At 31.1% G+C, this 20,032-nt stretch overlaps 1 protein-coding gene across 1 annotated transcript in view; it reads left to right on the top strand.

Annotated features, from left to right (window-relative positions):
• The window catches only part of LOC148313043 (neurexin 1-like), a 201,086-nt gene that overhangs the window by 159,046 nt on the left and 22,008 nt on the right, over positions 1–20,032 (top strand). The window contains exons 9-12 of the mRNA XM_088269555.1: positions 4,070–4,228; positions 7,741–7,893; positions 14,451–14,570; positions 19,228–19,420. Coding sequence (XP_088125681.1) covers positions 4,070–4,228; positions 7,741–7,893; positions 14,451–14,570; positions 19,228–19,420 — 625 coding nt within the window. The remainder of the gene's footprint in view (positions 1–4,069; positions 4,229–7,740; positions 7,894–14,450; positions 14,571–19,227; positions 19,421–20,032) is intronic.

Genomic DNA, 20,032 nt, shown 5'->3' with positions numbered 1-20,032 from the left:
AGCTTCCGAAATTAGTTGTAATAAATAAACTCAAGTGGTAAAAAAACAAGTGATTTCTTTAATAATTACAAATTAAAAGTTTGACATACATAATATAATATTAATTATTTTTGACATTTCAACATAGATGAAGAAGAATATGAGAGTTTTAACATTCACGACCATCATAAGCTGGTTTAAGTGATAACTTTACACGCGTGTAACATTCACCAATTATACCAATGATTGACAAACACATTACTCAAATTATTAACATCTAGATATATCGATCAAACTCGAAACACAGTATGCGAGAGTTGACTAGAGACGTCTATAGTGGGATGAGGAAAACTTTTATTACGAGAGGACCGAATCTGAGAAACGGAAATATCATTTTTAATTTTTATTTAAGCTTAAAATTTGATCAGTTAAGTTTATAATTTGACCAATATTCTTCATCTATGATGTATCATCTATGATGTATCTATCTTCATCTATGATGTATCAAAAATATTGTATCTATAAAATAACTCCTAATTGGAGAAAAAACAGATTTGTGAACAAGTATTTGGACATACTCTAAATGTTGTTTATGAATAATATAGTAAAAAAAAACTCCTTCTATTTACGAATCAAAGATCTCACTGTAGTTTTTTTTTTATAATTATTTAATTAGTCAAAGCGTTTTATGATGAATGTTCAAATTGTGATATTTGGGAGAAAACAAAAATGTGTGGATCTAATAAATACATCGCTCACTCCTTTCAACAACGAAATATAACAAAAAACTTGATTTTTCAGGAGATCGTTTTTATAGTTTAAAAATATAATAATATGTTTTAAAATTAAATATCAAGCCACTTATTGAACTTTTAACTGTGCAACAGATCTTTTTAGGTAAAACCTGTAGGCTTTTCTCCATTTGAAAAATATTAAGGATGTTTAAAAAAAATAAACCATACCTTTTTTTAAATGCAAAAACAACACTTTCTGCCCTGTAGCGGGTAAATATTAAGTTTAAAATATGCCACTTTTACTGAGATATAGTGCATTTTCTGGGCATTCCGAAAACATGCCACAACTGACGATTGACGATTTTTGATAAATGACGTTGATGAAAGGAGTGTCAACTAATTCGGAATAAGTCTCGCCCATCTTCAAACGGGAAAAGCTTAATAAATACTTCACCAATTTGTCAACTGTTGACGATACAATAAGCTTTATTTCCAAATGTATTGAAAATCGTACCCACTTCTGAAAGGTCCTGAGACTATTTTAAATATACAGGTTTCAAGAATTAATCCAATATGGATATCAAATAATTGGTAGAATGATGAACGTTGCACAAGGGTATAAAGCGATCGCTTAAACCAGCCAAATGCCAGGTCGTGGGCCCTGATATGCTCAAACTTCCATCTTCTTTCATATAAAAGAGGAACCATAGATGTTTCATATCAATTTGAGATACCTTTAATAGTATATTCAACAGTAGATTCGTTTCGTTGAATTTTAAATTTGAAGAGATCAGAATATATTACATACATATGTACAGGATGGCGCAAAATTAATCACAATATTAAAAGATGTTATAATTGTTTGTATGTCAATCATATTTGACATTTGTTAACAAGTTTATAAACAAAATCAGGGTGGCAAAATCAATCATCCAATTTTGTTTTTTAATAAAAAAAGTATTAAATAATATTAAAAAAGAAGAAGAGTGATGGAAATCTTAATTTGAACCTTTTTTTTTTTTTCAATTATTTTTTGACATCTCAACAAAGATGAAGAAGAATATGGAAGTCTGGGCATTTACGGGGCTTACAACCGACATAGGTACTTTACAAATGAACACTTTACATACGTGTAATATTCACCTATTTTTTTCTGTTAAGCGGAAAAGTTATATCCGTCAAGTGGCCGCCGCCAGTGTTGATACACATGTGTGCCTGTTTTATCAATTTGTTTGTATAGTTCAGCTGTCTAGTTCACAAATGCCAAATATGATTGACATACAACGCCATTTGCCAAAATGATTACGTCTTCCGATAGGGCCAATAGTGTTGTGCCACCCTGTATCTCCATATCAATGCATTTCAGTGCAACCTTTCAATGAAATGTATGGGTTGAATAAGAAATTAGGTTGCAACAGAGATCTTGCAGTATACCTTAGTACCATGAGTGCATTATGGAACGCAGCGTGCAGTAAAGAAAACCATTGAATGCTCCTTTCAATGATTTTCATTGGAATACCGTATGAAATATTCAATGATATTCTAACATTTCTGTGATTGATGTGCGTTTATATACAAGTACGTCTGCCATTCCATATATAGAAAATTTTTCATTAATGATATTTAAGACTTTATATATATATATATATATATATATATATATATATATATATATATATATATATATATATATATATATATATATATATATATATATATATATATATATATATATATATATATATATATATATATATGTATATATATATATATATATATATATATATATATATATATATTTATATATATATATATATATATATATATATATATATATATATATATATATATATATATATATATATATATATATATATATATATATATATATATATATATATATATGTATTAATATTCTTAGGGTCGAAAACGATATATTTTCATGTAATATTTGTCGAAATCGAACCAAGTTAACAAACTTGAATTATTTGTATTGATATCTCAACACAGATGGAGAAGAATATGGAAGTCTGGATATTTACAGAGCTTATGACCGGTCAAAAGGTGGTTTAGTTTACAAAAGTTTAATATTCACCATTCTACCCACGATTGATAACCACACTTATCAAATTCTTAAAACTTCTAGATATATTGATCAACTTCTGTTTAAAATAACTCCTAATTGGAGAAAATCTATATCTTCGAACAAGTATTTGGGTACACTCAAAATCTCTTGAATGAATTCCAATTGTTTTAACTTTCGCAATATTTGTTAAGATCATATTTGTAAATACTTTTACGATTAGATTAGTTTCAGGTCCCTGAGGGGTAATGGCTGTTGCGGCTTGATAAAAACTCCCTCAAATGCAATTACGTCGAAATTAAATTGGGAACGTTTAATATTTGAGTTGTGATCCGTAATAAGTAGTACAAAACTGTCGACTTTGTACGAGAATCGCTCGCAGATATTCGAAAGGACTTGGTCTTTAATATTTGTGTTTTATGAGAGTTGTAGAAATTCAACAGTCGCGAGTTTCTCGTAATCTCTTAAACATTTTCTTCGTTCCAGTCTCCCTCTCTTTGCTAGCAAATTTTTCCATCCATAAATTAATTACTATACAAACGATTTTAATACGATATTTGAGTATCCATTATGTCTGCGGTGGAATAAATTTATATAATACATCGTGAATTATGAATCAGCGCTGAAGGACTTAACAGGAGTGAAATACTTTTGAAAAACCATTTGATTTTATACTCATATTTTATTTATTCATTTCTTGAGGGTTTTTAAAAATATGGTCCATTTTAAATATAAATTTGGACATGTTACACAGTGCTGCAAAATGTTTACAATTGATATTTAAAGCATCTTGGCTTTGAGAATTTTAATACTAAAAACAAAAACTTAGTCGTAAAATCACATGTATTATATCTTATAACTTAATTGTGACGTTGATTGGATAAAGAGCTTCTTTATCTAACACACCATTCTAATTTTTATCTGTTATGATTGTCTCAACCTTGCATTCATTTCTTATTTTACGATTAGAGTATCCATCGTACTTCGTTTTACCACTTATTTGTCTGTGAGATCGTATTTCAACTGTATTCACCCTTCTTTTGCCAACTTTATGCTTCAATTCCATGTAAGGCCTAGACTTTTTTGTGTGCTGCTATACGGTGGTTACAAATGATGCGAAATGCATCGAAACGTATGTCATAATAGATTTTAAGAAGCAGTGGTTTTACCAACTAAAACTCAAATTTCAAATGAAAAAATGTTACCATAAAGTGACTGCTGAATCAATTGATGAAATTATCAACGTGACAAATTTTTTTTCTTTGTTTTTCAGGTGTCAGCAGTGGTCGATGACGTGTACGCCGAACACTCGCACGTGGCTGGCCAGTTCAGCATGCTCGCTTCCAGCAGGGCACACGTGGCCGGCTCCCTAAACCCACGCGCTCTCCTTGGAGCCAGGGTGCATAGCAACTTCATCGGCTGTCTGAAAAAGGTAAGTTCAATCGTCAACTGCAAAACGAACAATGAGACCAGGCATGGGGAATCTGCGGCCTTAAGCCGCATGCGGCCTTTTGGCTATTCTAGTGCGGCCTTTTGACTGATGCATGTATTGTGCTTATAACATAATTATTATGTATTTATTATTTAATTCAATTTATAAACATAAATCCATTTCTTTAATAAAATTATATTAATTCATACTTCAAACTCCATACTTTTTATATTTAATTAATATTATAATTAAAATGTAACTTTGTTTTAAAATCACTATAAATATTTTATAATAACTTATTAAGTATTAATCAGTCTTGATAAAGAAGCGGTTACCTTCGAAACCGGTAGACATTATAATTAAGTTATCATATAGTGATTTTAAAACAAAGTCACATTTTAATTATGAAATGGAAAATCACAAAGTAAGTGCTTCAAAAAGATCTGTTGCACAGTAAAAAGTTCAATAAGTGGCTTCATATTTATTTTTAATACATTTTAATATATTTTAAAACTTAAAAAACGATCTCCTGAAAAATCAAGTTTTTTTTTATATATGACGTTGTTGAAAGGAGTGAGCGACATGTGCACATAGAGATTTTAGCTGTTACATTAGGAATCTTTATACGAAAATATTTTAAGATATTCACGAAAAATGATTTTGTAAATTTTATGAAATTGTTTATCCAAGTAATTAATTGAATCAATTTACTGTTAATTTTTTCTGTATTTTAAATTTATTTTATTAAAATTATGTACATAAGTACATAAAGTGTTCGTTTTCTTGAGAAAATTTTAAGAATTCCCATTTGTACCAAAAAAATATTGATTTTTTTGTGAGAAAATCTCATTATCCTCGTGTCTACTCGAAGCATTCCATTCAAGGAATTCGCGACTAACGAAAATTATTTTTCTGAAAAATCCTGGAAAAAACTTTGAATTTTTCCAAGCAATAAAAATATTTGTCCCGGAAATTTACCTTGACTGAAAAATGTGAGGGAATAAAGATGTTTTCCTTACGAAGAAAGGGATTTTATCGTTTGCTAACGAAAGGTACTACGGTCTTTAAATGTAGTATTTGAAATATGTACAGTTACGAGTATAATACCATCGCTAATGAATTGAATTCAAATTTTGAGGTAATACGTAGCACGAGTTTTTGATAGCCTTTTGACATAATGAATTAGTCTGGCTGAAAATATGTGAGATATTTACCAATGCGTAAAATTTTGAATCTTAAAAAAAACATCTCGAAAATGAAATAAAAACGGTTCGATTTCCGTCAATTGCAAAATAAATTCAAAAAATATTTGTTTTTCAATGGTCTGGGAGTTTGTGGTGTATTTTACACATTAAGGTACTTTCTCTATCCTTACCAGGCGAGAACCTGCAGCCAAGTTTCTAAAATCAAAGGATTTGTAGGTTGTTCCATTACAACAATATAGAAATGTATGCTTTTTATCTAATTTATTTTCTACTAAACTAAACTGAGCCACAGTAACGAATGGCTGGGTATTGCAAGTTACAAATAATGCCACGAGTTATTTTTTTTTGATAAGCATTCATTATTAAAAATAGGTATCAAATTGTGGTAGAGTGAGTTCGAATCCAAAAACTCAAGAGTCCGTGACACTAACCACGGAACCACAAAACGACACATGTAATTTATCAAAATAGAATAATCTTCACTACTGAGTTGACGTGTCATTTTTTCACTGTAATTCTGGCCCTCGGATCACATGCACGGTGGTCAAACGCGCTACCCATTACGCTACGGATGCTTTTAACCAATAAAAGCCAATAAATAAACGTATCTTACAAATTCACATAAATATGTAAGTCTAAAATGCCTTGTATCACAAAGCCTTCTTAACATTTTTCTCATTATTATCGGAAATTCAAATACCTAATAAAGCGACTTATCTTACAAAAAAGTCTGATTTAAGGGCTCGTTTCCGAACCTTAAACAATATCCGTTGCGGGGGGATGAGTCTCCCTCGGGAAGGATGTCATTTCACCCCTAAAACATCAAGTACAAAGGGGCGGGTATCATCTTTATACTGACCTTAGGTTAAGTAGGTTCTAAAAGAGATCATCATCTTACGACCCCTAAATAAAAGTTATTACAGATGAGAGATGAAAAGTAGCAAAGCAACGTTTCTACCCCTTATCGGGTGATTCTTTTATATTTATGAGGGGTATTTATGATTGTATAAAATATAACGAGCATTTACCTATTGAATTGTATTTTATACCTGCTACCATTGGCTCTAACGAGGTGCCTGAACATTTTTGAATATGTGTTTTTATGTTTGACTATCAGTGATCGATCATCGTTAAAAAAATATAGTTTTTTTTTACATAAATGTATTGAAATTGGTAGAAAAAAATTGAGAAATTAATAGCTAGAAAAAACAAGGAATAATGATATGATGTATAGTTACGGTTCCAAAAATGAATAATTTGTTTCATCAAATATGAAAAATTAGAAAAAAAGCCACAATCATTTTATTGACTTCATGTCAAATACCGCTTGATATATTTTTTTCCGGTACACGGATATTATTTAACCGTACACGGATATGGTGTTAGAAAATGATGCTGAAAAGATCAAAATACGCGTTAACAATAAATTTTAAGAAATTAGTCATTACTAAGTAAAAATTAAGTTAAAAATAAATAGATATTACTACAAAGTGACTGCCGAATCAATTAATGTTTTTTTTTATTATAAATTTACTAAAAGATTGACGTATGTAATATTATAAATTCATTCGATAAACGAATTAAAGATTTATTTTTAAGTAACTATAAAAAAACGATTTATGACAGATATTCACATAGTGAAATAATTAAAGGATGCAAGAATGGTATAACCATTATAAATAAAATGTGTTTGGGTATTTATCATGTTAAACTCACAAGTTTTTAGTGGTACCTACGTACATTAATTTATATGGATAAAAAATAAATGTTTTAATAATATAATATGACCGCGAATTAAAAGTATTGTTTGTATTATTAATATTCTTATTTAAATATTCAATTTACTTTGCCATGTATATTAATATAATATATACGACATTGATTTCGCGATTTCTAACTAACTAACTAACTAACTAACCATCACGCCGCTTCACCCGCAGGGGTTGGCAGAGAGAATCGAACGCCAGACCACTCTGTCTTTGCAAACATTCTTTGCCTCTTCTACATTCATGCATCTCCTCATACATACCCGACGATTATTACGACTCCAGACCCGGCCGCTTTCAAGTATTTGACATACCTGATTGTGCCAAGTTTTCCTCGGTCGTCCTCTGCTTCTTTTACCAACTCTTCGTTAGTATAATATATTTCAACTAGGCATGTTTGTACAATGTGATTGTAATAAATTTATTACAAATGTATTTTCATCATTTAAAAGGATCTCAAATAAAGAAAAAGTCAAGTTAATAAAACAAATATTTCAAAATTAAAAATTTGACAATCGACTCAAACATTGTAATTTTTCAGGTGGAGTTTTCAGCCGACACCCTACGCTTAAACCTGATAGATCTCGCCAGGACCGGAAGTAAGCTGATCAGCGTCACCGGAACTGTGGAGTACGCGTGCTCTTCCGGCGACACTGCGGATCCGGTCTCGTTCACAACTAGAGACTCTCACCTGGTAAGTAGTACAATCTTTCCCGATAAAAAGCTCAATGCTTCGAATAAATAAAATGCATAGCTATTTTACGATGCACATGTTTAAATGGAGTAAGCTGCAAACATTTTCATCATTTAAAAATTAAACCCTTGTATTAAACCACCGTTTTAATTTTATTTTATTTCACACGACTCGTTTCGAAAACTACAGATGTTTTCATCGATAGGTGATTACAAAAAACTAACGAACAAAAAATATTCAGGTATATGTAGAGATGGGTGGGATAATAATTAGAGATAATAATTAGCGGGCCTTTGTTTAATGAAAACATAGACAATAATGGTGATTATTTTGAAAAAGCATATTATTTAACCATCTCAACGGACCTTTCTTAATTTTATCGATAATGCTCATCTCAGCCTTGCATTCGAACATCTGTCATACATCGTTTTGACGAAAATTCGTCTGAGAGATCGTATTTCGACTGCATTCATTCAACTTGCATCTTGCTTTTGCCAACTCTTATTACACTTCGATACATTATGGTCGGTACCAGGACTTTGTATACTTTTAAGTATTTTTACGACATTTTTTTCTATCATTATTATCATCATCCTATTAATATTCAAGGCTTAAAAAGCGCCCTTGAGGTAGTTTTTTTATGAAAATGTCGCAATAAAATTTATCCTAATTATTTTTATTATTAATACTAATTAAGCTTTTGCTGATGGGCTTTTTATTGAACAACCTATGTTAGGCTTTCATTTTTTTAAAGAACAACCATTTTTATATCATGGTAATGCAATTATTATACGAGTATTTTATCGTTTGATCAGTATATCTAAACATTTTGAGTTTGCCTAAATACTTATTCAAGTTTTTTCTGATTTTCATCATTGAATAGTGTAGTTTTCAATCGTGGGTGATAATTATGGTGAATATTACAAGTGTGTAAAGTGATCGCCTAACCAGCTTAAGTATATGACAAGTTGTAAGCCTTGTAAATAGCCATTCTATAATATTTTTTTCATCTATGTTGAGATGTTTAAATATATATTTAAAAATAATATTGATTTAAGAAGATTTGAAGGGTTTATGCAATGAAAATGAAATTTTAAATTGCCTCTGTTTTTTTCTGATCAAAATCAAAACAAATATTTAAATCTTCCGGACTCGTTTCATTTGCCCTAGCGTAAATACCCCATCGCCTGAAATTTCGTCTCATCGATATCCGCAGGGACGAAAATTCGTTGCGGAAATATTGGAGGATTCCTTGAGCCGCCTAGGGATGTTTCCACCTCGGGAGGGGTTCTGGTTTGGGATAATGACACCTATTACTCTCACGGGCCGTATTCGGTATACGGATGAAGAGGTTGCGCAATGCGGTAATACGAGTCAAAACGGATTTAATCTCCCAATTAATAAAAATAATGCGATCGTGTGCGAGTTGTATTTTCCACGTGAGCAGGTTAATCTATGAAATTACATGTTTCGTGGCAAAACTCAAGTGAAAGTAACAAAAGATTGTATTTAAACAATCATATCTCTAATGATGGTAAAAAAAAAAACTCAAATTCATTTTGAGCGCGTCCGTATCTTTTTTTAAGAATCTGCGTTTGTCCATTTAGGAGTTATTTACGTTTTCACACTATATTGTAATATTTGGTTGAATTTACTATGGAATCATACAGCTTAATATTTAAAATATTTAAATAAAATACTTTTTCTCTCTTACTAATGTATACAATAGTAAGAAATAGAAAATGTGTTTTCTTGAATGTTTTTAGCAGATATTTTGTGGCACATTTTATAAACTTTATTAATTAAAGCTACTTTGATTTTAACCACTTTTTATTGGTACGTTTCTCTTACCGGTTTTGACAAGAACATTGTCATCATCAGAGTTAAATATGTACTATAAATTGAAAATGTATTTTTTTAAATAATGTGTGTGTGTGTGTGAGGGTGAAGTAAAAGTATTTTAAGGGCCCACGGCGGGGCGGTACGCACGAAGAGGTTTAGGCTAAACACTAAACGTGCTAAATTTAACGAATATTCTTGCAAAATAAAAACACGTACGAAGCTACTTACTAAAAGGTAATTGCGAATTTAATAAAGTGGAATAAATTATGTTAAGCTCTCGTAGGTTGGTACTGTCGCAATGTGCGCAGATAATACATTTCTATTATGCGCGCCGAACGTGCGTTGTTTGACATTTCAATTTCCCGCTCAATTATTCAACTTAAACGCTAACGGTTAACCAGAATCAAATCTATCGCACGCAAAAGTGATCCTTACACACATTCACACACTGCGTATTAACTATTACCCGTGTTTCCCTTGCTCATTTATATTTAAACATATCATCAAGCACAACAATATGCCTGGTTCCGATAATTGAAATCTACATAAATAATCTCATGCATTGGATGGCAATGGAATGATAAATTAACATTAATTCCATTAATGTCACATTGTTGATATACGGATACATTTCCGTAATTAATAAACATTTAAAACATAATGGTTACAAATTGAAAATCGGTTAATATTATTAGCGGTATAATATGATATCGTTGTTTAAAGATTGACTTTGTCACTAAAATACCACTGTCAAAAAGAGATTTTCACTCCACGTATTCTACCCTTCATCAATTTTAAATAATAAAAAAAATCCAGTAAATTACTGTCACTATGTACCCAATGTACTTATATTTATTATAAACGCAACTCATGTCGTTGTATTTAACAAAATTTCCACAGACATTTAGAGGAAATTTTGATGAATTTCAAAACTAAGCCACTTTTCTGTGTTTTTTTCGTTCGTTCATAAACCTCACATTTATTTTTTATTTAATTTACAACGTTAAAAATGTCAAACACAAACTACAATATCTGAATCCAATAGTGCATAAGGTACTGCATCGTATATAAGCAGTGATATCTTGTTCTTTAATACATGATCAGTCGTGAGCTTCAGATACCAGCTAATGGTAACACTAAACCTATATTATAGTGGGAGATCATCTTTATTTCTTTTGACTCCCCTAACAATCGGATCCGGGACCTCCGCCTCCGGTGAAATAGCCAAACGCGCTGATCACTATAATACGGACGAAATTTGCCCATGTGACATAATAATACGCAAATAAAACATATTCAATAGTTGAATACACTAAAAATTGTGTAAATTATGAAATGCAATTTTTTGCAATGTTTTTCATTATATTTTAAACTCATTATTAATCACTCAAGTAAAAAAAAAACAAATAACATAAAATAACTTCAATAAATAAATAAATCACACTAATGTCTAACAGCGAAAACTAAACTGGCACTACACAAGGCATCCTGATATCAATCCTTATGTATGGAAGTGAAGCATGGAGTCGACAAAGATAGATTAGGTGCAGTTGAAATGAGATATCTCAGACGAATGTCCCTCAAAACAAATAATGATAGATATTCAAATGGTAAAATAAGTAAACAATAGAAGGCTGAGATAAGCATTATCGATAAAAGAAAGGTGTGTGGAGATGGATTGGACATGTGGAACGAATGAGTGGAACCAACGAAAGACCGAGTAAAACTTCGCATGATCAAGTATTTCAAATGCTTAAAAGTGGTCAGGTCTGGAGTCAGAATAATCGGCAGTATGTATGAGGAGATGCATGAATGTGGAAGAGACAAAGAATGTTTACTAAGACAGAATGATGTGGCGTTTTATTCATTCTACCTACCCCCGCGGGGAAATGGCGGGATGGTTAGTTTGTTAATGATTTTCACTAATCAATAATCATTACAAATTTTACTTTTATTTTAACTATTGTACAATACACAGGAAATTGTCTCGACTTCGGGAAAATGCTGCAATACCCAATACCCAACTAATAAAGTTGATTAAAAGTTCCCATACACATACGTACCTACTTACATTCCCTGCAGGTGGCGAGCGATCCCCTTACCGAGTAATTGGTTACTAGTCTATGGCTCTCAAGTACCTACCTACAAATAAAGCTACATGGTAACACCAACACATTTTCTTTATAGTGTCTAGCTAGAAACAGGGTGTTCAATGAATAGTAGAAAAATTAAAAACTGTGTTTTACAACTCATATCTTTACATACATTAAATTTTATCAATAATAATAAATAACTTTAATCATAAAGAATAAACTCACTCACAATTAGGAAATGGCTTTAAAATTTATAAAGTTAGAGCCTAAGTGGGAACATAATAAGCGGTGTTGCGTAAGCCGTATATAGATACATATAGATTTCAAAGTCACTTGGGCATTGGGTAATTCCAGAAGAAGAAAAAACATTGATTCGTTCGGACATGTCAATCTATCAATTAACGATAAACGAATCTTTTCTAAATTCGGTCACTGGCTCATTGATTGATTTTGGTTCATTATTTGCCGCCGATACGTTTTGTAACAATAATTCTGCCCCACGCCGTTTTTTTGGGCCTTCGGCGCTAATTAATCTGAATGAATCAATGTACAAATGATGCAATAATCAAAAAGATCCATCGTCCAATAGATCCGGTTTCGTTGACCGGATCCACTGATACCAATCTTTTTAATGACCGAATCTTACTCCCTTTTCAGAAAACAGACTGTTGATATTTTGCTCACTACTTTCAAGAACGTCATAAATCAAAAATCGTCAATTTTCAGTTGTGCATGTTTTCGGAATGCCCAGAAAATGTACTATAACCCAGCAAAAGAGGCATATTTTTAACTTAATATTTACCCGCTACAGGGCAGAAAGTGTTGTTTTTTAATTTTGAAGAAAAGGTATTGTTTGATTATTTTTTTAAATAAACTAAATATTTTTCCACTGCAGAAAAAAACCGTCAGGTTTTACGTCAGGTTTAAAAAGTTCAATAAGTGGCTTGATTTTTATTTTAAAACATTGTATTATATTTTTAAACTTTAAACGTTCTCCTGAAAAATCAAGTTTTTTTATTTATGACGTTCTTGAAAGGAGTGAGCGATTTCATTTCCTCACCGAAAAACTAATATCAATATCCGAAGAAAACGGTTTTTTTGAACTTTTCTTAATATTATCTTTATTAGATAACCGGCTGTACAAGACATTGTCTCAAGCAACGATTGTTGTAACTATTACATACATACCAACTCTAGATTTAGACATTCCTAATATTAAACTATTATATTATGGTACTCTAAAGCAAGATAATAAATAGTTTATTGTTTTGCTTGTATCCCGAGCGGTCTCAATAATTCCACGAACGTATCCATTCATGATAGGTAAGATTATTATATTATGATATATATCAGCGGTACAACACTGAATAATGCATTCAACTTTGAACTATTCCTATTATACAATAGTAACAATAATATCCAATACGACCTAGAAAGTACACAATGGATTATAGTGTTACACAATACGAAACAAATTAGGACTTATCTTGAAAGTTCTATGAAAAAATCTTAATATAATTACTTATCATTTAATATGTACCTACGTTATCAAAAATGTTGCATAAATTATTTTATGGGGAAAAAAACTTCAAATTGTAATTAAAAAGACATCCCCATCGCGCAACCCGCGAAATGAACCTACAATTGTATTAATAGTTGCCATAAATTTAAAAAAAAACTTATACTAACGATTTTCAAACGTCGGAATATTAATTTTTAAATATGATTATATAAGTTTTTCGCGGGTTCTCAAACAGATGTCCAAAAGTAACACAAAATTATACTGGAAGCTTCTGATACATTCATGGGTTTGGTAGAGTAACTTATAACTTTTATTATTTCGAGAAATAAAAATACTTTGTATTCTGATCCACTCACATTTTTATTTTACCAACTAGTTTCGGCAACAACCTGTTGCCCTCTTCAGGGTTACATTTATAACTTAGTTATAAATGTAACCCTGAAGAGGGCAACAGGTTGTTGCCGAAACTAGTTGGTAAAATAAAAATGTGAGTGGATCAGAATACAAAGTATTTTTATTTCTCGAAATAATTTATCAAGATGATCCACAAAGTTAATGCTTTCAATATCCAAAACATATAACTTTTATTGCTAACATACATGCAATAACTACTTTTCTCAATGTATTTTTTTATCTACATTACTTTGTTAAATCGTTAAGTTTCGTATTAAATAAATCTGGTGATGCCATTTCCATCCTCACTTTCTTCCAAACTAGTATTTTTTTTCAGGTATACGACGTACCAATCGTATCTTCTTTATACAAGTGCCTGATGGGTATTTATATATTTTTCGGTACTATATTTTATGTTATCTATCCTAACGGACGAATTAAAAAAAAGACTAATGCGCATCCTTACTGCTCACGAAAAAAAGGAGGTATATTCCCATCAGGTACTTGTATATATAAAAAGTATAGCACGAAGATTAGTACGTCATATACTTGAAAAAATATGAGAAAATGCGTATGCGTCATTATGATTGAATTCCAGATGACCGCCTCTGATTCTACCAAGATGGTTTGTCTATGTATACTAATTTTCTTTAACTTCCATATTGTGTGAACATGTGACATAACAGTTTTGGTAACTTTGATTACAGGTTCTCCCGCCATGGGAAGCAGTAAAAACCGGAACTATTTCCTTCAAGTTTAGAACCAACGAACCTAATGGACTTATCGCGTTCAACACAGGAGTGAAGCCACCAAGGGTAGGTTGCACGGTAAGAAGCACTTGGAAACGCAATGAACAGCAACCCTCACCATCAAACCCTTAACATACATCATTTATCTAACTCTTCTCAACATAAATATAATACCTTCAAAGCTTTACCCCCATAACTGTTGCTCTCCCCTCTAATCGCTTCATAACTACATGTTCATGCATTTTGCCGACATAAACGATTCTAAGACCAGAAACCATACTTATTTGGTTCATTACAGGTAGGTACCTATTCAACTAACCGACCGATTAACAACAATAAACATTTTTTTTTTGTTTTTATCAAGACTTTCCTATGAATAAAAATAATGTGATGTAATTATAATCAATCTGGGTAATAGTGAACAAAATCGAAATATTTTTTTCATCAATTTTTATTTTCCTAATAACTGGTTCGATGTACTAGACACAAATCGCTCACTCCTTTCAACAACGTCATACTTTTATCAAAAAACTTGATTTTTCAACTTATCATTTTTAAACTTAAAAAATATAATGAAATATATTGAAAATAAATATCAAGCCACTTCTTAAACTTTTTACTGTGCGACAGATCTTTTTCGGTAAAACCTGAATGTTTTTTCTCCATTTGAAAAATATTAAGTATATTTAAAAAAATAATTAAACAATACCTTTTCTTCAAAATGCAAAAAACAACACTTTATGCCCTGTAGCGGGTTAATATTAAGTTAAAAATATGCCGCTTTTGCTGGGATATAGTACATTTTCTGGGCATTTCGAAAAATTGCACAGCTGAAAATTTTTGATATTTGACATTGTTGAAAGAAGTGAGTGAAATATGTTTATTAATTTTGATAACTGCACTATCCAACTGTATAAAAATAAAATATTCAAATATCGATTACTTTGTATTCGAAAAAAATAAATATTAGTAGGGTAATAATATGTTTTTTTATATGTTTATGATTGCAAGACATCGAATTTTTAAAACAATTACCAACGTTTTTATGTTAAGAATTTATTGATTTTGTAATTCATATATATTCTTGTGTCCTACATTATCAAAATAATACATTTTATGTGGATTTATTTTAATAATGTTGTTAACTGTTACTCTGATCCATCAAACGGCTATTAGTTTTCATTAAATTTAGAATATCTTCCCGAAAAAAAATATTGACAATATTTGATGTATGATTTTAAAAAAATCACATAATAGGCCGACAAACGCGGAATATTTAGATTATTTTCGCACCTTACAAAACAATAATAAAAACAACTAAGATATAAAAAAGTGTTCAAAGTTACCCAGATCGAGTGTAATCTGAAAAATCATCTCAAACGGACCACAAAGTAAATTAGTAGAGACAAATTCGGTACTTTCATTTGAAAATAACGTTAAAAATATTTATTAATTATCTTTGTGTTTTCTCTTATTTGCTCTTACGCTAAAGGTTTAAAATTACTCGACATTTTTAATATTTTACCAAATCTTGCTTTTAACTAACACATTTTTTTGACGTCTTTAAAAATTGCGTTTCAAAGTGTTTTGACTATACCGTTTTCCTCTATACTGATTAGGCTTAACTTACTGTTAAATTTACAATTGGCAGAATTTTTGTTTATTCTTTAATTATGTTAATTTAATTTTGATCACAAAAATAGATGCTTTCATCACCATTTCAATGTTTTTCTTTCCGCTTTAAATCTGCTCGATGTTGTGTTTGTACAGTGTATTGTGAATATGCATGACCGCTTTTATGTTTTGTGGCGTGTTTGTATGTTATATAAAATTTCGTCATGTTTTTGAGTTGAAACTTCTCAAAGTTAAATAGGGTAGGTTGACCTCAAATTAAATTAAAACAAAATGTCCTCTTATATACAATTTTTAAGTAATATTTTGCGTCCTTTTATATGTAATTTTCAATAAAATTTTAGTAACTTTATATCTCTGTGTCATTATACCCGTATTCTATAAATCTCTTCAGTTTTTTTTTCAGTTTACGAACGTCCACTGATACTTTGTGGCAAATTTTATATACTTTACAAAATTAATAAAATAAAAACATTGTTTTTGACCACTTATATTATTTATTTGCTACCATTATTCCAATCAGTTTTGACACGTATCTTCTCTTCGTCCGGGGTGATACATACTTCTAACTAATATTATACTGCTAACTAATCAACAATTGAATCTAAATAAAAGCTTGTAAATGCGTAGATTAAACGAATCCTTACCATCCGCGATTTCAATAATTTTCCGTAGTAAATTATCAATGCTTTACGAACACGTTATATACTAAAAAACAAAACAAAACGCACGCATTCTTTCAACATCCAAAGTTATGTCAACTGATTTGAAAAAATTGAGAAAATAAAAATATATAGCAACTCTGTTCTGTTTGATTTTAGTAGTTACGTTGTATTTTTTTTTAATTTTAGCTACAAATCAATAGTGTTTGCATTTAGAAACAAAACTAGAATTAAATAATTCACTTATTTTCAATTTATTTTCATTTGTTCTAATTTAAAATTAGAAATATATATAGCCCTCATGTTTTGAGTACATTATGCCAACCTTCAGCGTGTTTTACACGTTTATTGATGCACGTAGTCCAAGTATGACCTGTAAAAACTATTTATATTTTGTATACATGCACTTAATCAATATACCTAATACTAGCTAGTTTTTAAATGACATTTAAAATGATTTATAATAGAAATGTATTAAACACGAACACTGTCAAAAAGAACCTTCTATAAATGCGTGTTCATAGTCAAATTCGATAAGATTTTTATACTAATAAAATCAATTTAATCTGACTGTAGAATTAACACGTAAAATTATTCGATATGTTGTTTTGCTTATTAGTACAAAAATTGAAGACTTTCGGCCAAAAACAACAAATGTTTTGATCTTTTTCAGTATCGGATTCCTTCTCTTAAAATTGCACACAATTGTAATTCTTTTAATTTTCTTCGAATCAAAGGTTTAAAATAACCTGCGTTATTTAATATGTTAAGAAAGATGTTTGGTTTTTACAATCTTCTGATAAAAACGGTTTCATGGTTTCATGTGTGGTTTTTGTCGTAAAGTCTTCAATTATGTGTTAAACTTTTTGCTGTATTAAACATTACACCTACGTTTAACGATAATACACATGAATAAGAAAATATATTCATGATAAATGAGGCTGAGAGGGTGCCAAGAGGGTATGTGCCATTTGCATCGTTTTGTGATAATTTGAGAAAACAATTGACAACCACACTACATACTCAAATTTTTGAAACTCCTACATATATCATTAATCTCATGACAATGTACATATGAGTTCACAACACCCATCTATGTTGAATTGAGAAAGCTTTAATTTACAAGAGACCCTTGTATTTGGATTATTCTTCATCTTTGTAGAGATGTCAAAAAAAAAAACTCCCAAGTGTAGAAAGTCCAGATTTGTGAACAAGTATTTGAACACACTCAAAATGTTGTGAATTAAATAACTGATCAAAGGATAACTGCATGAAAATAAAAATAAAAATCAGGTTTTCAGCCGTTTCCCAGTGTGTAAAATAATCAAGGTTCGGATCTCGCATACAAATAAAAGAGTCTCTACTAAATAAATGCTTTCTAAATCCAATCATAGATGGCTGTGGTGAACTCAAGGATCGTCATGAGATTGAGCATATATGTATGAATTCAAAAAAAATTTAGTAGTGTGGTTGTCAATCATGGGTAGAATGGTTGTATGTTAGACGTGTGTAAAGTAATCACTTAACCAGCATATTTTAACTAAAATTGCAAATGTACCTACTCTAATGTGCAAAGGCAAATAGCCGCAAGTTAAAACAGTAGTTTTGAGATAAACGACTTTATAGTTAACTTAAAATTATGCTTTTTGCCAAAACATGTATCAAATTAATACGATTTTGCGGCTGTTTGGATAATGAATATCTCGGTAAAGGAAAGAGATTTACTTATTAGTACTCTTTCAGTGCCATCTCCGCTTCGAATATCGTGAATAAAATATTAAACTTATTCACAACATTTTGAGTGTGTCCAAATACTTATTCACAAAATCTGGATTATCTCCAATTACAGGAGTTATTTTCATATAATTTTTTTGACATCTCATCAAAGATCAAGAAGAATAAAAATATAATACATACTAATAAAAGAGTTTCTGCTCAATAAAAACCTTCTTTTCATCTCACCAATAGATGTCTCTAGTGAAGTTCTAGTGATTCAAGAACAATGTTTCAAAATTTGTTCATATATATAGAGCTTTCAAGAATTTGAGTAGAGTGGTTGTCAATAATGGGTAGAATTGGTGAATGTTACACGTGTGTAAAGTGATCACTTAAACCAGCCTATGACGGTCGTCAGCCCCGTAAATGCCCAGACTTCCATATTGTTCTTCATCTTTGATGAGGTGTCAAAAAAAACATGAAAAATAATTCCTACAATTGGAGATAATCCAGATTCTGAACAAGTATTTGGGCACACTCAAAATGTTGTAACTTTAAAATTACAACATTTTGAGTTGTTAAAAAAACACAATTAAAATTAAAATAAACACTAAACCATATTCTTCTTCATCTTTGATGAAATGTCAAAAAAAATATTAAACTTATTTTTATTCAAACTTTCATCATTGAGTTTTTCCTACTGCATGTCTCGACATCTCCTCCAGTCTGACCTGTTCGCCGTGGAGCTGCTGAACGGTCACATCTACCTGCACGTGGACCTCGGGTCCGGCGGAGTGCGCGTGAGGGCGTCCCGGAAGCGAGTGGATGACGCGCAGTGGCATGACCTCACCCTGAGGAGAATCGGGAGAGATGTGAAGATTACGATAGATGGAGCTTCTGCCGACTTCAAAACACCAGGTAACTAACTGTACCTTAACCCAGAGGCTCCCAATCTTTTTCAGCCCACGGCACACTTTTTTTTTTGGTGTCAAGGGATCTTGCATCCCTTATGTCACTGCGACCATATTAGATCTATTGTGACCACCCTCTGTATTACAGCTCACTTCCAAGACCTACGTGAGTCATGTAACTCACGACCTGTCTTGGTGGTAGGAACTTCACCTTCTCAGAGTCCAGTAGAGGTCCTCCAAGGATGTGACTTCGTTTGTGAGCGAGTGCGTCACAATTATAAAAAATGTGGATTGGCGTTTCGCTATCCTCCATACAAAATCTGCATACTGGGGAGTCATGAAGTGAGATTTTTGTCATGTGTTTCCTCAGTCTGCAGTGTCCTGTCCGCGGCGCACTTACAAGTTTAGTATTTTGTCACGGCGCCCTACTTATGTAAACTATTTAGAAAAGACAATGTGACTATATGAAAGATATGTGTGTACATATGATACATATATTATAGTTGAAAGAAATAGGTAGGTACCTACAATAATATTAGTTGGGTAGAAAATGCTAGCTTTCAAAAAATAAATTGTTGCTCAATAGATACCCGAGAATATTTATGGTTTCGGATAATGA

Source organism: Brachycentrus maculatus, unplaced genomic scaffold (assembly GCF_059751285.1).
Source record: "Brachycentrus maculatus isolate JH-2025_06_01 unplaced genomic scaffold, ASM5975128v1 h1tg000025l, whole genome shotgun sequence".
NCBI lineage: Eukaryota > Metazoa > Arthropoda > Insecta > Trichoptera > Brachycentridae > Brachycentrus > Brachycentrus maculatus.
Note: the sequence above shows the minus strand (reverse complement) of the source record. Positions and strands in the feature narration are given on the sequence as shown.